The sequence below is a fragment of the Solea solea genome, chromosome 1 (assembly GCF_958295425.1).
Source record: "Solea solea chromosome 1, fSolSol10.1, whole genome shotgun sequence".
In the NCBI taxonomy this organism is placed as follows: domain Eukaryota; kingdom Metazoa; phylum Chordata; class Actinopteri; order Pleuronectiformes; family Soleidae; genus Solea; species Solea solea.
Genome location: NC_081134.1, coordinates 17,333,670 through 17,353,944, shown reverse-complemented (window position 1 = coordinate 17,353,944; position 20,275 = coordinate 17,333,670). Strand labels below are relative to the sequence as shown.

The window sequence follows — 20,275 nt, the reverse complement described above, 5'->3', positions numbered from 1 at the left end:
ACCTGTGCAAAGGTTTGTGTGTTTTCAAGAAATTATGGCGCAAGAGTGAAGTCCGTGAGGGCTGGGAAGGCAGGAAGCGGCTATGATGCAGACTCTCCATCAGCAGAAGGGAAAAGACGCATGAAGCAATTTTATCACTTTTAAGTGTTGACACTACAGAGGGAGTGATGGGACTGTTTCATTCATTTCCTGCACAGAGTGACCAATACTTAGAACTATTTAGCTCTAATTTATTTTAATTAGAAATAATTAGAATTAAACTCTATTTCATTAACTCATCGAGTTGACTTAAATTCAGTCATTTGTTGTTGTCTTTTTTTTCTTTCCTTTCTTTTCCTTCCGTCTCAATTTCAATATTTCTATTAGTACAGGTGTACATTTTAAGAAAGAGAAAGTAGCAACAGCGAAACAAGAGACATAAATATGTACGGCATACAACACAATCCTACATTCTCACATAACACAAAATGACATGTTGTGGATGCATTACTGGAAATACAGGATTATGGTAACATAAGGACTAACGTATTAATAGTAAAAATTTCTCATGACTTGCAGTCATAAATACACACATATGTGCATACACTGGATATATTTGTATAAGTAATAAAAGTTTACCATAGTACAATGTGTAATTAGTCTTCCATACTCATTAAGAGTGGCTGCAGGATATGCAGAAAAATATCCATTATTTTATTTAAGGTGAATTAAATTTACTGCAAGCGCCCTTCCCTTTGGTTAGTCTTTGATTTTCTATGCAGTTAGGTTAATTGTATGTGGTTTATGATGAATATTCAACAGGTACATCCTGTGATAAACTGTGCATGTTTATCAATTAGGTATTGATATATACATATATATACATATACATACATACACATATACATATATATATATATATATATATATATATATATATATACACAGACACACATCATTTTTACCACTAAACTAAATAAATAAAAACACCTCTGAACATGTTTGAAAGCAGATATTTGCTACTCTGGAAATAAACCAGAGTGCAGGACAGTGTCCTCGTCCTGCATCACTGCATTCACTGATGTTGATATTTCAGCACAGTCTTCCAAACCAAAAAAGGAAGAATAACAAAAGAGGAAGTGAGAATGCAAAATGCTATGATAGATGTTAAGGAAGAGGTGGAGAACAAACCTCAACATGTGAAGGCAGCTGCCTCTAAACAGGATACTGTGTTGCTACACTCAGGATGCACAAAATATTCTCTTCATCAGCAACAATCACTGTAATCTAATAATAATTGTTGTTATCATATAGGATATGTGTGCCGCACCAATCAGAGAGCTTTTCTTATGTTCATGTGTATCAGTCAATGTACAGGTTACAACACATTGTCGCTGTCTGACTATAGTTGTGTCCATGTTTACATCTGCCATTTTGATATATGAGACAGCCAGACAGGGTCACAAAAATATTATTATAAAAATGATTAAGGCGAAACAAAACCTGAACAATTGGGTTGTTTTTATGCGAAGTACTTTGTGTGAAAAGTGTGATATAAATAAAGATTGATTGATTGAAGCCAATGCACAATGCACTAATCCTCTATATTGTTGATAGCGGATTTAAACGGAGAATTTCATTGAAATGCAAACTGATTGCAGGCAGGTTGGTGATGATCCTACATGTCACACCATCACACCACATTTATGCCTGTGTGAAACTTTCCTAATAATATCAAAGGGAAAAATGACAGCTTGACAGCCAGTATTGTTAAACAGACAGATAAATTGTTTTCTATAGCATACACCCCTAAGTGATGAAAGTCTATGAGGATGGATGTAGGTTTGAAGCAGCGAAACTGATGAGTCATGGTTAACGTGAATCTCTTACTTATCCTATGGACAGGAAGTCAGTGGGGCCACTTTTTCTGGAGTGCGACATCTGTGCAAGAAAAAAAAAGTGTGTATGTTGCCCATACGTCCCTCCCACCCCCAATAGCAAAATGCTGAAATGTGCCAATCTGAAACATGACACTTTCTCAATGAAAAGGCGGAAAAAAAAAAGACAGCGTCGGTACTATTAAGATTCCCTCCTTTTCATGATCATGCTCATAAGTCCTCTGCTCACGGACAGTGACTGCAGCTGTGAGACTTATTATAAGAATGCTACGGTTAACTTTAGCAGCCCTTGTGCTTGTCATCCTAACGTCTCAGTGTTCAGCGGCAAATGGTACAGTATGAATTCAATTACTTATGCATTCTGTACAGAAATTACAAAGTGCTTTCTTGTTCTTTTAGATCTTACCCACTTTTTTTTTTGCAAGTGCAAATTTTCACTGGCAGAACCACAGTGGCAGACTGTACTGACGGTTGTTTCATGGACGCCATAAGCGCAACTCTAAGTCTGTCAAAGATGAGCAGGAACACGTGATCTGTGTGGATTTCAACTGAACGCATTTCTCTTTGCAGATTCTCCCTTCTCACTCATGAACAAGGCCACTGGTTTTTGCTTGTTGAAAAAGTCAAGCCGCTGCCTCGACATCCGCTGGACGTCCGGCAACCGCCTTTTTACAGTCAGCACCAAAAAGTGTCTGGGGGCACAGGGCAAAAGTGTGGGGAGCGAGGTGAACTTGTACGACTGTGACGACAAGTCTGTCCTTCAGAAGTGGGAATGCAAGAATAATACAGTGCTCGCCCTCAAAGACAGTGATCTCTACATTGAAGTCAAACAGGATCAAACGATTGCTCTGTCCAAAACCATTGGGCCAAATAACCACCTCACCATCACAGGGACATCCAGCGGTGCTTGCACAAGAACTCACAGAGGTATGAAAGTATGAAACTAAGAGTAAAAGAACATGCTCTACCTTTAAATTGTTCTTTAAATTCTTCACATGATCCTGTTTGGCTGCCACAAGCCCCTGCAGAGAGATAGAAAACTGTCCAGTTGAAAAATAATCAGGCATAATATATTTTAAAGCCATAATTTGCCTGTGCTTTTCTGGAGTCAATCAATAATGAAGACAGGGCTAAAAAATGTCCTCCCTAAAAAATATGACAAACCAATACTTTGTGAGAGATCAATGTAAGAAGATTAAATGTGACAAACCTGTTTTTCTCTCTCTTAGAGTATTATTCCCTTGAAGGAAATGCATTTGGGAAGATCTGCATGTTTCCTTTCCTGTACAAGGACCGATGGTTTGGAGACTGCACCACCTACGACTCCTCACAGAAGCGTCTTTGGTGCGCAGTTGAAACAAAATATGAACATGAGCAGTGGGGACACTGCCCAACTAATTGTGAGTACTGTATTTAGAACGTAAAGCACTGAATATTAGACCACAATTTGAAGTTTTGTTCTATGGTTTAATGTTTAATGACTGACTGAAGGATTTTATTTATCCACATCAATGAGCAGCCAGAGAACACTGGGCAAAGAACCTGGCAACAGGAGCATTTTACCAGCTCAACACGATGTCAGCTCTGACCTGGACACAGGCTGAGGCCAGTTGCAAACAGCAGGAGGCCTCGCTGGTCAGTGTCACTGATCCCAACGAGCAAGCGTTCATCTCAGGTAAGGTGCCACCCGGTGGATGTTTGCTGATACTGAGACAGATATATGTCATATGCAGGTAATCGAGAGGTATTACTATCACAATTACAGAACTATCAAACTATGGACACCCATATCTGTAGCACATTATATTATTTGGTAAACAAATCATTCCCCAGAGATGAATTACAACTTCGTTTTTTTTTGTATGCTACTGTTTTTTGTATACTTGGAAGAGAACCACTGCTGCAGACAATGGTTGTAAGCTTAATAAAAGACTTGTATTTATTACTTTAAAAAGTTTCATTAGCTTACTATATATTATACCATTGTCCAATAACTCATATATCACCTTAAATCAAACAGATATTCATGCAAAGAGATCCAGACCCTGACACTGAGTAAAACTGCTGTTTTAAAAAGTCACTGTGAGCAACAAGCAAATGTTTGATCACACAGTCTCCTTCAATTGATGATCAGTTTGTTTTAATAAATACTTTGAAAGCTAATATTTGCACTAGGAACATGATTTAATATGATAATATAAACTGTACGGTTGCTTCCCTTGCGTCTCGATGCACTTAAATTAAGAAATAATGTTTTTGTCTTTTTGTGGAGTAAAAAAAAAAGAAAAAAAGAGTGTGAAGAAGAGGAACGATTTATTTACTCTGTCTTCTTCCCTTTTTGTCCCTCTCAACGGCACAAAAACCCATAAATACTCACAGTACTACTGGGATCTTCCAGACAAAAACTTTGGATTGGGGTGGTTCTTGACCCAGAACATGGCTGGCAGTGGACTAACGGGAAGCCTTTCCGTTACCTGAGATGGGACAGTGGTAAGTCTTCATTCTGGTAAAAAAAATAAAGACAAAATGCTCTGCTTTAGTTCCCTTCAACAAACAAGTCTCCAAGAATAGTTTTAGGAAATAGTTACAGAAAAACTGCAGCACGAATACAAAAGAGTTGTCCTGTGATCTGTCGTCAAGAATGGTAGTTCATGTGACAAGCTCTATGAAGCACTATACCATCTTTAAATTCATTGTTTCTGTTTGTTTCTAACTTTATTCTCTTGGATAAGTCTGACAAGTCTGCATTGTTTCCAGACAATGAATTAATAAACATGGTGTATGTTACCCACTTATGAAGAATAATAATTAATCCCAGGTCAAGTGTACTGTAAAACACATTTAGTTTTATGTAATTGTGTAATTGTGATGCAGAAATTGTGCAAGTGGAACGGCTGTTATGCAAGTCAAATTTTAGACTTAACAGTCTGAAAAATTATACATCTCCATGGCTCTCAAACTGTGGTACATGTACCACCTGTGGTACATGAGCTTCCTCTGGTGGTACTATGGGGAAAGTCGGAAATACTGTTCTACTCTATATTAAATTGAGATTCAACTTTATTGTCATTACTCAAATACAAGTTTCGGGTAACGAAATGAGGTTTGCATCTCACCAGAAGTGCAACAAGCAGAAAGTGCAGAATGTGAATACCAGGGTACGTGATCGGAGGTGAGGTATTTTGACTGGAGTGCATACAAAATGAAACAAATAATAATAATACAATTAAATAATAATAGTTAGAGTCACCATTAACCATATACTTCAGCCAGCATTGTCTTAAGTATATGTGAGGAAGAGGGGAATGATGAGAGAGCAAATTATCTTAATAGCAATAAATCTGCCTTCTGTGAAAAGTCTGTAGCTGACTCTGCTCGACTCCTCTCCTGCTCCTATTTACACCACTGTATTTTAATGTTGGTGATAATGTTATTACTTTGAGAGCTCAATCTTTTTCACAAGCTCAGCATATAGCCACTCCAAATTGAATGTTACATTTGAGCTTTTTCAGCAAGGCAGTTACGTATAAGTTACACTGAATTATGTGGGGGGAAAAGTGCAGTACATGTGCCTTTTTCTTACATTTCTTATTCTAACAACATCAAAGTCAGCACTGCACACACTGGTGTCACCGGCCAAGTTTAGACAGATATCACATCTTGGTGGATACAAGAAAACCTGTCTCTATTTGGATACCCACTTTGAAAATGTGTTCTGCTCTCTTTAGGACACCCACTTCCTAATCCAGGACACAACTGTGCATTTCTCGACACTGGCGGCCTGCAAACCTGGCAAAGTTCATCCTGTGCAAAGAAACTTGGCTACATCTGCTACAAAAGTGGAGCTCCACCAACTCCACCACAAGGTACAGATAAATATACCACACTCCTCTGGTTCCTGTAATGTGACACACTCGATGTATGATAGACAGATAATTTTGTTTTATCTTTATCAGTTGAGCAAGGGTTTTGTGCAAGTCCATGGATTCCATACAACGGCCATTGTTTCCACCTTCATCGTACACTTCAAACATGGACTGATGCTCGGACAGAGTGCCGCAAAGAAGGAGGGGACCTTGTGAGCATGCGCAACATAGAGGACCACAGTTTTGTCATCTCCCAACTTGGATATGGTATGAAGACAGTCCAGCTTTAGCAACCACTTATAATTCTGTTGGTGTGTTTATTCTGTAAAATAATTAGAAAAGACATTTTCTGTTGTTTTATTTAAATTGTTATCCTAAAAGAAACAACGCACAAAGGTTATCCAAAGATTAATTTCCTTCTGTGACCTTTAACTATTACTGTTAACAAAGTCTTATGAGAGTATAAGTCTTCTTACGAAATGGAGAGAAGCGGTAAAATGGCTACAGTAAAAGAAACATATGCACAAATGTATCAATCATCCAAGTATAATAACCTGTGAGATAATCTAGGATGATTACTTAAAGTAGAGAGCATTCACAACAATGAAATCTCTGCAGCATCCACTGATGAGCTCTGGATTGGACTGAATGACAGGACAACAGAGGGGCTGTTTGACTGGAGTGACTTCTCCGCAGTCAGCTTCACCAGCTGGGAGTATGGGAAACCTGCTATGGCCTCCGACGCAGAGGACTGTGTTCTCATCAAGGGCAAGGTAAAGAGCATCTGATCATTTCTTGATTCATGAAACTTTTGCTTCCAGTCGTTTAATCTTGACTTACAAAAATTAAATATCCACAGATTCTTATTATGATTATAGTGTCATGTGTCGGATGTGATGACCCCCAGGCAGGGAGAGGCTAAAAAAAAAAAAGATATCTGAAAAACAAATCCAAATACTAGTGGAAGATGTTTAAGCATACTGTATAAATTAGGGATGGGTATTTCTATTGAATATTCAAATATTCTAAAGTGCATGAGTGCTAATGAAAATAATGCAGGCTTCACAATATGTTGAGCTATAAGGAGCAGCTGATGAGATGCATTTAAAGACCCTGGTAAAAACTCACCATTTCTGCAGGATCATGTTGACCTTAAAAGAACAACTTAAAGACACATTGAATGCAGTCGAATAACCAAATGCTTGCTGCTGCTGCCACTTATTGATAATAGATGCTATACAAATATACACCAAGTAAAATTACAAATACTTGTAGATAGATGTTCATCTGCTTTCTTCTTTCAGAATGGGAACTGGGCAGATCACTCGTGTGATGAGAAACATGGTTTTATCTGTATGAAGCAGAGCAGCACTGAGCGCACCGGACAAGAAATCGATGTGGACATAGGCTGCCTAGCAGTGAGTGAAGATTCAATGTCATAAAAGTGTGTGGCTCTCCATATTTTGCTCCACAATGCCTCAGTTAAAATAAGTGTTCAATTCCCAACAGGGTTGGAAAAGACATGGCTCCTACTGCTACTTTGTAGGAACTGAGACAAAGACTTTTAATCAAGCCAACGATGACTGCAAGAAATCAGACTCTTACTTAGCCGATGTTTCAAATGGGTAAGCTCATCTCCTGTTTATTTAGGTCATGTTATCTTAACACAGTTTATTTCCTGTGTTTCAATCCCATAAGAGACAGGATTGTGTTATCATTTCCAGGGTGGACAATGCATTCCTTGTCAGCTTAGTGGGGTCGAGACCAGAGAAGTACTTCTGGCTTGGGCTCTCAAACCAGAAAAACATTGATGAGTTTGTGTGGACCAACACAGATTCAGTGAGCTTTACTCACTGGAACGCTGAGATGCCAGGTACACACTAACACAAACATGAAACCCACCTTTAGATATGAAGGATTAAAAGCAGCATCACAATTTACAAGAGACCATTTTTCCACCAGGTTACAGACAGGGTTGTGTTGCCATGATAACTGGTGTTTTTGCTGGACTCTGGGATCTGCTACCTTGCACCAACCAGGAGAAATACATCTGCAAACACCTGGCAGTGGGCGCCATCGTAACCGTTCCACCTCCTACTCAAAGTGTCCCAAAGTGTGCAGAAGGATGGATTCCAGTGGGAAGAAGAAATTTCTGTTCTAAGGTAGAACCTCAACCTCAGCTAAAATGAATAGTTGAGTGTAGTTTAGTTTAGTGTAGTTTAAAGTTGTATTGCTGGCAATACTAATCGATAACAAGCTCTACACTGTATTTGGTGCACACAAACAGTGTAGCAACATGTCTATGGATATAAATGAAACAATACACGACTGATTTACTGCAAAACAAATATGACAAAAGTGCTTGTATGGGAACAGCCACTATTAAAGGAACACAGCATTAAGTCATGTGTCACCCTGCGACATTCCTGAGCTGCAGACAGGATGTGATTCTTTTTTTTATATATGTCAAGACAGAAGGAGGCAACAGCAACAGGGTGGAGTTTGATTGAAAACACAAAAAAGTGCCCACTAAAAGTTTCAGAAGTGAATCCAGTCAGTCAGCAATGCTTCTTGCCTCTAACCGCCCCTGCACTGCCGCTGTATACACACAAACGCTCCCTCTGTCTGGTATTGTTTGACAGAACCTGTTGTCAGATGAAAGACACAGCAAACAAATAATGTTACATCATTTCTGTTCACAAAGACCAAACAGATGCAGGATAATAACATCCACAACAAGTTACACACTGCAGCTTTAAATCTTTAAAAGGCGGACATTACATAACCATAATTATTTCAACAAAGCATCTACTCTGCTGCATCCCTAATCCTGTTGACTTTAATCCAGCCTACACTTTCTCTAAGTTTTTCACAGGGCCTCGTTCATATGAGAAGACATGGTATCAGGCCAGGGATTACTGCAGGGCCATTGGAGGAGATCTGCTCAGTATCCACAGTGCTGCTGAGCTACTAGTGGGACGGTATGAATTGGTTAATTATACTTTTAGATCAAAGATGAACATCACCAATGTTTAAAGTAAATACACATCCAGTAGTGAATGCCTTTAGAAGAAAAAATGCAAAACTAATGAGAGCACAATGTTTTTAAAAAGAAAAATTGGTTAGATTGGCCAAAGTATTATTATTTATATATTGATTTGTACTGCAGTCATGGAAAAGCCTGGATTGGACTCTATGTTCCTGATGCAAGCACTGGAACAGGTTATGTGTGGAGTGATGGATCCCCGGTTAGTTGTGTTCTAAATTTTTATTCAAGTAATTCCAAATGGTTTAGTCTTGGTTTTTTGTTTACTATGTCTGGGTTTTTGGGGTTTTTTACAGTTGAACTTCCAGCATTGGCAAGATGGAGAGCCAAACAACTTTAATGATGTAGAGTCTTGCACTGAATTCAGAATATACAACTGGGATGAGAGCGGGTCCTGGAACGATGTGCACTGTGAGAGTTACAATGACTGGCTGTGCCAAATACGTGCAGGTACAGTTTTGTTTATTAATAGTTTTCTTAGTCATACACTTGAAGATCCATACACTTGTACATATGCTTTACATGTTAAACATGCCTCTTTATCCAAAGTGTGGTACAACTATAATAAAAAAGTAGAATCCTCAGCCATAAAACAGATAGTGTATAATTTTTAAGGGCCAGTTACCATTAAAGGCGATCATATAAAGCTTGTTGTAGGGTTGACATCAGTAACTATCTGGTCCTCCTCACCATCATTCGTTAGATCTGATACTTTTTACAAACACATATCCTGCTTTTTCTTTCATGTAAATATCACTCCTAAGGAAAGGCCGTCAACATTGGCCTGACCCAAACTGTAAATCTTGGCCAATTAGTCTTTTTTCTAAAACATTGGAATTGATCTTCTGGCATAAAGAAGCCTAAAAAAACACACACAATGTAATACTGTCATCTGTGCCCCCTATGTTGTACATAAATCTGGGATATTCCTTTTGTATTTATTTAGCTTAATTGGTGTAATGTACCGTTCTGATCTACCTCTTATATTGTAATGGGCCTTTCTGTGTGGTGTTTGCATGTTCTACCCATGTAATGGGTTGGGTGTGTTCTCTCCGTCTCACGTCCAAAACCATGCAAAAATTATGGATTAGTTTATGGATTGGATACTCTAAATTGACTGTAGGTGAGTATGAGAGAGTGAATGGTTGTTTGTCTGTTTGTGTGGGCTTTGCAACGGACTGGCGACCTGTCCAGGGTGAATGAATGAATGAACTCACACCATGTGTGTTATGATACATATGGTTGTCATTATCCACAAGCATAATGCTTGACGTGATGACTTTGTGTGCTTTATTCTTGCAGGAGTGACCCCAAAACCTCCTCCAAATGCCACTCTACCTGGTAAGTTGACCTCGAATACTACACTTTTCAACAGCTCTGAGTAGTAACTTCACATATCCTGCAGCTGAGATGACTGTGAACTAATCATGAGGGTCTTACACTTGAGTGTTCAAAAGGGCTTTCTCAAATGGCCAATCATTAATCATTTTGCAGACTTCAATACCACTTCAGATGGTTGGCTTGTGTGGAAAGGCAATCAGTATTTTATTAACTCGGACTCAATATCCATGGAGGAAGCTCGTCACTTCTGTAAGAAGCAGCATGGTGACCTGGTGTCTATCAGCACCAAAGAAGAAAACACCTTCATATGGAAACAGGTAATGTATACTCTTTGTTTGGTGAACATCATGCTAAAATTTGTCCGAAGCTTTAATAACGACTAACAAATACAGATGTTAAAGCTGGTATGTGTATGTTTGTACAGATTTCCAGATCCTATGGCAGATATTTTTTAGGTTTGTCAGTGGACCTCGATGGGTCATTTTGGTAAGTATCAATACTCTGTTTATTTGATAGTTACAATTTACCTTTGGTTTATTTAAATGTGCCAGATCACAAAGGTGTGATTTACCACAAAATTGGTATGGGGTTAATACTTAAATATTATTTTTCAGTCTCATCTATGATGTCAGCAACAAAAGTTTACAATCTTGTAATTTATTACAAATGAAAAGCGATTGACTTGATAGACAATATGCTACTTTACACCATTAATTAATTGATTCACAGCCTTAACCCCTGGTTCTCATACTGTGGTACGTGTACCACCAGAGGTATGCAAGCTTTCTCAGGTGGTACTTGGTATAAAAACCATGAGAATCACTGCCATAGACCAACATTTCACTTTTTTCATATTCTTCTTCTACTGCTGCTTTTGGCTTCTACCTTTATGGATCGCCACAGCGGATCATCTGTCTCCATCTTGTCCTATTCCTCACGTCCTCTTCTGTTATACCAACTGTCCTGTGTGTCCATCCTGGTCACTCCCAACGTAGATCTTCAGCTCTGCCACCTACAGCTCCACCTCATCTTTTAGACAATGGATGAGTTTAAATACCTAGGATCAACCATGTATTTAAACTCATCCACTTAATCTATCTCTACTCCTCGCATCTTCACCTACCACCTGTCTCAATGTCGTTTCACACATACAGGTATTTTGTCAAACTCTTGGAGACCTCCACCTTCAACCTGTCCCCTACTCTAACTACAGATTACAATATCATCTGCAAACACTTAGTACATTTATGCCAACAGCTCAGCAGGTTATGCACGAAGCCCAGTATTTTCCACGCTAATGTGTAATTCATATTAAATGTGTATGCTTTAAGGTGGATGGATGGGACATCAGTGTCAGTGCAAAGATGGAACGAAGATCAACCTGATTCAACTGCCTTTGATCATAACTGTGTGACTATGTCTTATTACATGGGTGAGTAATCTAAATGACAGATATGCCACTCCAAGGAAAAGCATATAAAAATGTTTGACACGTGTAAAATAAGGCTGATGACATGCGTCTCAATGAATCTCACAGGCTTCTGGGAAACTTGTAACTGTGGCAAAGAGTTCAAGTCCATTTGTAAACGAGGAGTCTCATCGCCTGTCAACAGCACTGCACCCCCCACAGTTTCACCTAAAGGTGGCTGCCCAAACAAATGGAAAAAATTTGATTCAAAGGTGAGAAATCGCCCTCATTTTATAAACCTGCAAGATTTAACAGAAGTACACAGACAATTGAGTCACATTAGATGGAAGCATAAAATCTTTGTCATTTCATATCTACAGTGTTATAGTGTCAACAGTGGCCGCAGGATCACCTGGGAGGAAGCGAGGAAACAGTGCATTAACATAGGAGGAAATTTAGTCTCTATTCCCACAAGACGTGTGCAAGGTTTGGTCTGTTTTTGATGTGTTTTTATCATTAGTTCAACATTAATATCTGAAAATTAGAAACTAGAGCTGCAACTAAAGATTATTTTCATAATCGATTAATCTGTCGATTTTTTTCCGATGAATCGTTTGGTCCTTAAAATATCAGAAAACCTTAAAAAATGTTGATCTGTGTTCGTCAGACCTGGACATGATGATGTTCTCAAATGTCTTGTTTTGTCCACAAACCAAAACGATTGACTTTTAATGATTTATTTGTTATCCAGAGCAAAGAAATTAAGAAAATATTCACATTGAAGAAGCTTAAACAATCGGAAATCTTGTTTTAATCATGAAAGAAGCTTCAAACCAATTAATCGATTATCAAAATAGTTGTTGATTAATTTAGTAATCAACAAGAGGTGTGACCAAGCGATCAAGATGACATATGCAGTGTTGTATGTGGCCAGGATTTCAGGATTTGTGCTTTTGCTTTTATGCCACGTACTGTATGTCTGAATTCAAAAATATAGCACAACTCATTTCCTATTGAATTATAAGAAAATTAGAAAAGACAATCTGAATATGACTTCTCTTTACAGCATTCCTCATCACCACAATGGTTGAAGCAGCAAGTACAGACCTGTGGATTGGCTTGAATAGTGTAAAACAAGTGGGATTTTACTGGGTTGATGGAAAGTCAAGGCGATACACCAACTGGGGTAATTCTGTAAGTACAATCATGCAACATGTCATGTAGTATAGATTACAAGTACATTCTGTGACCTTCTGTCGTATACTTGACACGGCTGTGAAACTGGGAATTTTAAAATGCTTACATGGGTTTTCTATGTTATAACAGCCTACATAGGAAATTTTCTACAGCATGCAACGTATTTGATTTCATTTGTTCTCCTCCTTAGAAGAATCGTCGTCATCAGGGATCATTTTATCAAAGGTGGAATGAGGTAAATTTTCAGAGAATGACAACGCTGTTTTTTTGTCTGAAATTGTGCTGCGAATAGATTTTGAAACCCAAACCACTCATCTGTATTAAACCAGGAAGACTGTGTTGTGATGAACAGCCAACCTGCCGTTGGCGTTGGTAAATGGATGACAAAGTCTTGCAATGACACCAACGGATTTGTCTGCACCAGAAATCTTGGTGAGGTTTTGTCATGTTTCAAAAATAAGCTAAAAAATATCTGGTAGTGTGTCTTAAATTAAAGCTCCAACGTCTTTGTCTTGCTCTCTACAGACCCAAGTATTCCAGCTCCACCAGAACCAGTAGTTCCAAGCATCTATGTAAATCTAGGAAATGACAGCATCAAGGCTGTGACTCAAGCTCTGAACTGGGAAGAAGCCAAGAAACACTGTGAAGGTGATTCAGCTAAACTGGCTAGCCTGCGAAATGAATGGACACATTCCTACATTGAGCTGCTGGCTACAGATCTAAACGCTCCACTGTGGATCGGACTGAACAAGAAAGAGGTACATGGATGCAACCGTCTGAAATTGCAACACTGTTCCATAAAACTTAGAAAATGATAATTACATTACATGATTAAAACATTAAAACTCATGGCCCATAGGACACTATTTTTGCCTCACAAATACATTAACTGTTCCATATCGCATAACTTTTACATTGAAATTCAATGAAATATCTCAATAAAAACCATTAGTGCGACATAATTATGGAATATTGTGATATGATTCTAAATTCATTTCACCCACTTTGAACATTTGTTCTCCCTCCAAAATTGTGACTTTTTTTTCACTTCACTGATTCTGTTTTAGTTGTGTGGTGCCGTATCAACTTAAGATAATATGTACTTTTATACCTCAGAAAAAAAGGTAAGTAAATTAATTGTTTGGTGCCTCCATTTAGTAGAACATGAAATAAAATATGATGAATCCTGCTAAGAATTATGAATTTAAATGGCTTAATGTGGGCTGGTCCCTTTCTTTGGTTCACTCAATATACTTTAAACCTGAAATAATAGTAATAGTTATTCTAAACCCAATCATTATTTATAATGAATTCTAATTATCACTCACACAGTACGTTAAAAATAAAATATAGATAAAACACTGATAAAATAAATCAGTGTATGAGTATTACACATAAACCTAAATGATCACTTGTTAAAGGCAATAAACCCACTTAAAAAAGGTTTCAGAATATTCACAGATCTTTCAGTAAAATTCACAGTACCTTGGAACAAACAAACAGTCCAATGTCCAAATAAATGACTATGTCCACACTATACTGTATAGTGTGGACATAGTCATTTATTTGGTGGGCTGTCAGGGCCAGCAGGGCCTTCTCTGCTGGCCCTGACAATATCAAAAAAAGTATATTTTTTTTATTATTATTATTTATATATTATTATTATTTTTATTTTTTTAATAATCAAATTAATGTGTGTCTGAACGTGTCTGAATTCAATGACTTTTTTAGTATGTTATGATTATATTTCTAGAAAGAATATGGTTATTTTTTGTGAAGCTGAGCTGGATTTTGTCATTAAACGCATCATAGCTCCGTGGACCTGCTCAAGTAGTATTGCTAGCCTTTCGTTGAAGCTGCCATTTCCTATTTGGTCATAACTTTGACTGACGTGTGTCGTCAGCCAATCAAAATTTGATGCATAGTGACAGAACACCCCAGGCCCAGCGATGTGTCTGGCGCTAGCCTTCGCTGTTGTCATCAACGTCGTTTGAACCTTTGGCAGGTTTTGAAGTAAGCTATGGCCACTGCATTAACACCACCGATCAATCAAGTTTCTGATCTCCTTCGTGTGCCTTTTTGAGGGCTATCATTTGGCGAAAAGAAGGAAATTATTTCAAGAGGAAGACCTACACCGAAGAGGTACATAATTTCCGGTAGTTCGAGTGTTAATGATAAATTGATAAAAAAATTTTTAGAAGTGGTGAGGACAAAAATGTTGCTCATAAATAGTGCCGGGACATGTTCCCCGTGTAGCTAACGCCTATGCTTACATGGAAGCTTGTTTTTGTGTCATATGGTGGCTTGTGAAATTGCTGTTGCTGAGTGACATAACGGAAGATGTGGTGGTAATGATGCAGTAGCCTACAGATGCACAGTGGTGTGCGTGTGCGCTATGGTTGTTGCAACTGTCTCTAGTGTATAATAGACTATTATATTATTCTAACATAATAGACTATAACACACTATTATTAAAAGTGTGTTTTGTATGTGGTTGTGTTTGTGCGTTTTTAGTATAGCATTTTTTTTTTTACTGAAGGCCCTGACTGAAACCCCATGGTACGCTACTGACTATACTTAAACTAAAATCAGTCTTTGAAATAAAACAGTGCAGGCCATGAGGTCAGAAACTCAGTGACCGCTTCGCTTAGACCAGGCATGTCCACAGTCCTTTTGTTTTTCAGTCCTGCGTGGCCCAGATGTGGTTACATTGCAAAGATTAAGTATTTCCTTGTTTATGAAACCTATTCTAAAGTACAATTCCACGAAATGCTCCACAGCCCTCATTTTAACAACTCTCTTCTTCTAAAGGTTAGAATATTTTTATCTTTATTCTCGTAAATTTACTACTTTATTCTCATAAATTTATGACTGTGTCTGTGAAAAAAAAAAATCTGTCTTACTTAGACAAGCAAATAAAGATAAATAAATGTGCAGTTGGTTTTGTACTCACACTGTCCGTCCTCAGTTAGCATGTGATGTGTGTGGAGATGATGGGAGGGGGATAAGAAGGTTATGGATGGATGAGGATGATGATGATGACGAAGAGGGAAAAGAGAAGACCCGTGACCGCGGCCTTGACCTGCGTGGCTTCTCACTCACAGCCAATACCTGCCGCTCACAGCTCTGAGGGCAAACAAGGTCCAATAAGTGTATTCATATCGACAGTCTCTATGCGCTTCCATGAGTTCATTCCGAGTTCACATAGCAAACAACAGTAACACACAACAAGTAACGTGAGGCTACTACAGCTCAACGTGTGTAAACAACCGTTAGCAAGCTAGCGCGAGCTAATCGCTAATTAGTTTAGCATTCACAGTGCAACATTATTAGCAGTAACACAGCCCGTGATTACCACAACATAAACATTTACCTTTTGTATGTCCATGAACTCTGCATCTATCCTGGCAGGAGGACAATACTCTGGTATTACCATGTCTTTTCCTACAGTACGTTCTCTCAGTCTCTGGCTTTGGTCTAACTCCATGTCCCACCCCGGTATCTCACGATTGGACAACAGTTCAATGACAACTGAGCAGGCAACCAATTGACAAGCTTTACAGGACTAAATAACACAACGAACAGAAACAGTTACACATAATATTATAAATTACAATCAAATGAACCTTTTTTTTATGAAAACTATTTATTTATTATTTATTTATTAATTGAAAAGATCAACTTATTTACAACCTAATGTTATTTTAGACCGGGTTACGTGTGTGTATTATGTGTGTTTTAAAGAGTAACTTAACCACTTTTTTTGGGTGTAAACCAGTGCATGTGGGTATCTGCCATTGGCTATTCTAGTCCATGCTTGAGTCACTGACATGCTTTTTTAACTCTCTTGTCTAATCAGCATGAGGCTCGTTCCCAGGGCCGGCCCTATGCATTTTGGTGCCCGAGGAGAGATTGGGTTGTCTGGTGCCCCTCCAGTAGATGGCGCCCTAGGCGACCGCCTATATGGTCTATGCCTAGAGCCGGCTCTGCAAGATAGAAGGCAGATTCTGTGACACAGAGAAGCCAAACTAACATATTCTTAATATTTATCAGCAGCTGCAGCTTCATTTATTTATATTTCACTTTCCGACTGAAATGACTGCAGTCTTTTCCCCAAGGTCACGTTGTCGCATTCCAAGTTTTTTTTTTATTGCATATACAATTGTACACTAATTACTATGTCTGTGAATCTATTGATATTGAAGTGAAAAGCTGTACAAAAATTAATTATGGAAGCATGATGAATAATTTGATCCAATTCTGCTTTCAGACCAACAATTATTTTAGGTATATTGACGGCTGGCCCCTCAGCCTTGCCTCGTGGGCTGATAATGAGCCAAGCAGCGACCGACCTTGCGTGTACATGGATGTAGATGGAAGTTGGAGAACTGCTTTCTGCAATCGAACCATGAAAAGTGCTTGTATGCAGTCCACAGGTACGGCTGTGGACAGGACATGTAAATAAATGAAAACAGTCCTTCAGTAACTCTAGGATTGAGTCATTATGTTGTTTATGCTGAATGTTACTTCCTAATGTCATCTTGTCAATCTACCCCTGACCCATGACTGTTATGAATGTAATAACATGTACTTAGTTGATATGACCATCATTATGTCTTTCACCCACAGATGTACCACCAACAGAGTCAACCAGCTTTCCAGGAGTTTGCCCTGAAGAGACAAATACATGGTTCCAGACTATTACCTGGCTGCCATATAAGAGTAATTGTTACTTGTTTGTAACAGAAGAAACTGAATGGCCACATGCAGCGAGCAGCTGTGTAAGACACGGTAAGAGTTTGAGACAATTCATTCAGAGGAAGCCTGACTCTTATTTTAGATCAAATGAAGACTGACTGTGTGGCTCTGTAGTTGCTGTTGTTGTCAGTAAATACAAGTGAAACAGACTCAACTCAATGTGTTTGGTAAATGTTACAACCAGCGTTTTTCTTGTTGTTGTTGTGAAGGTGGATCCCTGGTTAGCATTGAAGATCCTTCGGAGCAACAGTTCCTCAAAAGCAGTTTGGAAGTATTTGCAGATAGCTACAGCTCGTTCTGGATCGGCCTGTATAAAACTCATAAAGGTATTGTCGCTGCTGCGTGGCATGACTGCTGCATCTCGGTCACACGTCTCCCCACACCGCCAATTTGTTTATGACTATGAAAGGTCATGTGATTTTTGTTTACTCAGATGGATAAAGAGAGAAAATCTGCTCTCCACCTGATAATTATAATCTACGTAGGGTTTTCACATAGTTGTAGCTTCCACTTTCTCTCATCAGATCTTTTTGCAGGGAACTTGAAAAATAGGCGAGACACCAAACCTCAAAAATAGACTCACCTGAGACACGTGTGGCATGGAGTGTGAACACTAGTCGGTGATCAAATTACATCAAAACATTTAGGGGAGTCCTACTTCCAGGTGGCACCGCTAGTAAACATGAGTGAATAAAGACTTATTAATATATTAGGTTCATTTTTTCAGGAGCCTCATTGTACAGAAATGTCTGCGACCTGTGACTCAAAAACGGACAATGCTTGTCCAATGTCTCAAAGTAGGCTTCAGGGGAGCTAAGCTCCTCTTTGCTCCCCTGTAATTCCAACCATGACTCTAATCTAGTCCATTAGATTTTATTTTTCTTGCTGCCAAGAGTGAACTGAACTGTAGCACAAAGTAATTTTTTCCAAATGGTCTGCATGAAAATGGTAACATACAGTTTTGGTCTGGCTCTAGGGACATGGAAGTGGTTGGACAAAACAGTTCTGGACTACACAAACTGGTCTGAAGATAATCATGACTATGACTTTGGAAGGATTTCAACTTTTGATGGGCACTGGATATCGAGTAACAGATGGACTGAGAGTCCATACGTCTGCAAAACTCCTAAAGGTAATGTAATCATTCTCTTGTATGTTTTAAAATAAGATGTTTGATACGTACACACACATAGACTGTCCTGGATGGATGCAGCAACCCGGTCTCTTCTATACTAAATTGCATTCACTATTAGGTTTTTCCAGATGAAGATTGTTTTTGACATATCACCAAAAACATCGCCCTCATGTCAGCCAAACACTATCAAGTTGATATGACACAAATAAGTAACATGAGTTACATTTCTTATGAAATGTAGTGAGAATTAAGGTGTTGTAGGTGACAAGGTTTAGATACAAAGTTAGAAATAAAGAGACGAGTTATCTGATCATTCTTCTTTTTTTCCTCATTAGTGTCACACAGAGAATCAGATACAAAAACTGGTAAGTGGAAATATAGCACTGTATGTATGTATATATATATATATATATATATGTTTTTTTTTTTTTTAATTGTTCAGACTGATCTTCTTTGTTTATTTTTGTGCAGAGCCTCACGAAGGTCAGCATCCTAGCAGTCGAGTCCACACGAGTTTGATCGTTGTGCTGGTCATTGTTGTCACTTCTTCGCTGGTAGCCATTGGATACTTTGTCTACAAGAAGTCCCCTCGGATCTTACCAACCTTTGACAATCCACTGTACTTTGATCGTGAGCGATCTCAGCCAGATGTGGTGGACACCAATAAGCTGATAGAGAATGCAGAGGAAGCAAACTCTGAGCCTGTTGTGCTCTGTGCTGTATGAAGTAGCAGAATATAGTGGGACCTACACTATATATACTGCATCGCAAATTGATGTATTAAACTTTGATGCTTCATTTATATTTTTTTGCTTTTTTTTGTTTTTAACTAAATACAGTCTGTTTTCAGTTATTTAACGATATGTTACTCAATGTGGGTTTCAGTGGTGTCTGACCTCGTGGAACAGAATTTAGGCTCTAGGATGTCTCAGTGATTTTTTTTTTCTTTTTTCTATGATTGAATGTATAAAATTGTACTTGAAGAACTTGTGCAAGAAATCCGTCAGTCGGTGTTAATGAACATTAAATTGACTTTTGATTAACAAGAGTTGTTTTTTTTTACTGACAAACCACACCAAATCAAGTCATGTGTATATAATGTATACAACTGAAATCGGCGAGTCGGAACCATAGCGGAAAAGAACAGTGTGAAACAGTGTAAAATGAGGCCTTTCAGGGTATAGAAAGCAGAGGTAGTGATTCAATCAGTGAGTTACATTGAAACTCATTATCCTGAAATCACTGACTCTTATGATGTTTTGATTTACAACCAACAAGCAGACTTTACTATTGCACTGTACAAATACAATATGTTACTCATTAAGACTTTTATGGTTTTTATGGTTGCCTTTTGATGGAACAGCAGGTGAAAGAGATCAGGTAAGAATAAAGCCATATGTACATTTAGTGTATAACTGTATAATTGCTTTAAAATAAAAACAAATGTTTGGTTGTTGTAGCTGAAGCAGAATTCAGTCCTCCTCAATGTCCTCCAATCAGATTTAAGATGAGCATGTCATGTGCCGATGCCACCTTCTTCACCCATAATTTCCTGTGGGCTGTACACTGAGAGGTGCGACGATGCCCTACACAGGAAAAAACTGTTTCTGATCCAAGTTCAAAGTTCAAAAATCCAAAATCTGTTGT

At 38.4% G+C, this 20,275-nt stretch overlaps 2 protein-coding genes across 2 annotated transcripts in view; one reads left to right on the top strand and one right to left on the bottom strand.

Annotated features, from left to right (window-relative positions):
- si:ch211-106h4.4 (MAM and LDL-receptor class A domain-containing protein 2) overlaps positions 1-3,216 on the bottom strand; it is a 34,355-nt gene extending 31,139 nt beyond the window's left edge. The window contains exons 1-2 of the mRNA XM_058642707.1: positions 3,088-3,216; positions 2,846-2,899 (exon numbers count right to left, since the gene is read on the bottom strand). Coding sequence (XP_058498690.1) covers positions 2,846-2,899; positions 3,088-3,133 — 100 coding nt within the window. The 5' untranslated portion in view covers positions 3,134-3,216. The remainder of the gene's footprint in view (positions 1-2,845; positions 2,900-3,087) is intronic.
- mrc1b (mannose receptor, C type 1b) lies at positions 2,082-19,674 on the top strand. Its single transcript, XM_058642729.1, has 31 exons — positions 2,082-2,208; positions 2,448-2,804; positions 3,107-3,277; positions 3,397-3,552; positions 4,257-4,367; positions 5,606-5,743; positions 5,834-6,010; positions 6,362-6,516; positions 7,048-7,161; positions 7,253-7,368; positions 7,468-7,616; positions 7,706-7,905; positions 8,609-8,724; positions 8,913-8,991; positions 9,086-9,239; positions 10,092-10,130; positions 10,284-10,447; positions 10,555-10,616; positions 11,462-11,562; positions 11,668-11,810; positions 11,919-12,024; positions 12,605-12,732; positions 12,926-12,970; positions 13,065-13,167; positions 13,261-13,493; positions 17,006-17,171; positions 17,365-17,526; positions 17,703-17,819; positions 18,470-18,625; positions 18,964-18,993; positions 19,100-19,674. Exons 1-31 carry the CDS (start codon positions 2,142-2,144, stop codon positions 19,351-19,353), a joined length of 4,269 nt encoding a protein of 1,422 aa, XP_058498712.1. The 5' UTR covers positions 2,082-2,141; the 3' UTR covers positions 19,354-19,674.
- The last annotated feature ends 601 nt before the right edge of the window (positions 19,675-20,275 follow it).

What these genes read in the sequence shown, in the direction of transcription:
- mrc1b (XM_058642729.1), top strand. Translation starts at nt 2,142, where the DNA reads ATGCTACGGTTAACTTTAGCAGCCCTTGTGCTTGTCATCCTAACGTCT. An exon ending in GGAAAAAATTTGATTCAAAG is followed by an intron (nt 11,811 to 11,918) that starts GTGAGAAATCGC and finishes TCATATCTACAG; the next exon opens with TGTTATAGTGTCAACAGTGG. An exon ending in AGAATCAGATACAAAAACTG is followed by an intron (nt 18,994 to 19,099) that starts GTAAGTGGAAAT and finishes ATTTTTGTGCAG; the next exon opens with AGCCTCACGAAGGTCAGCAT.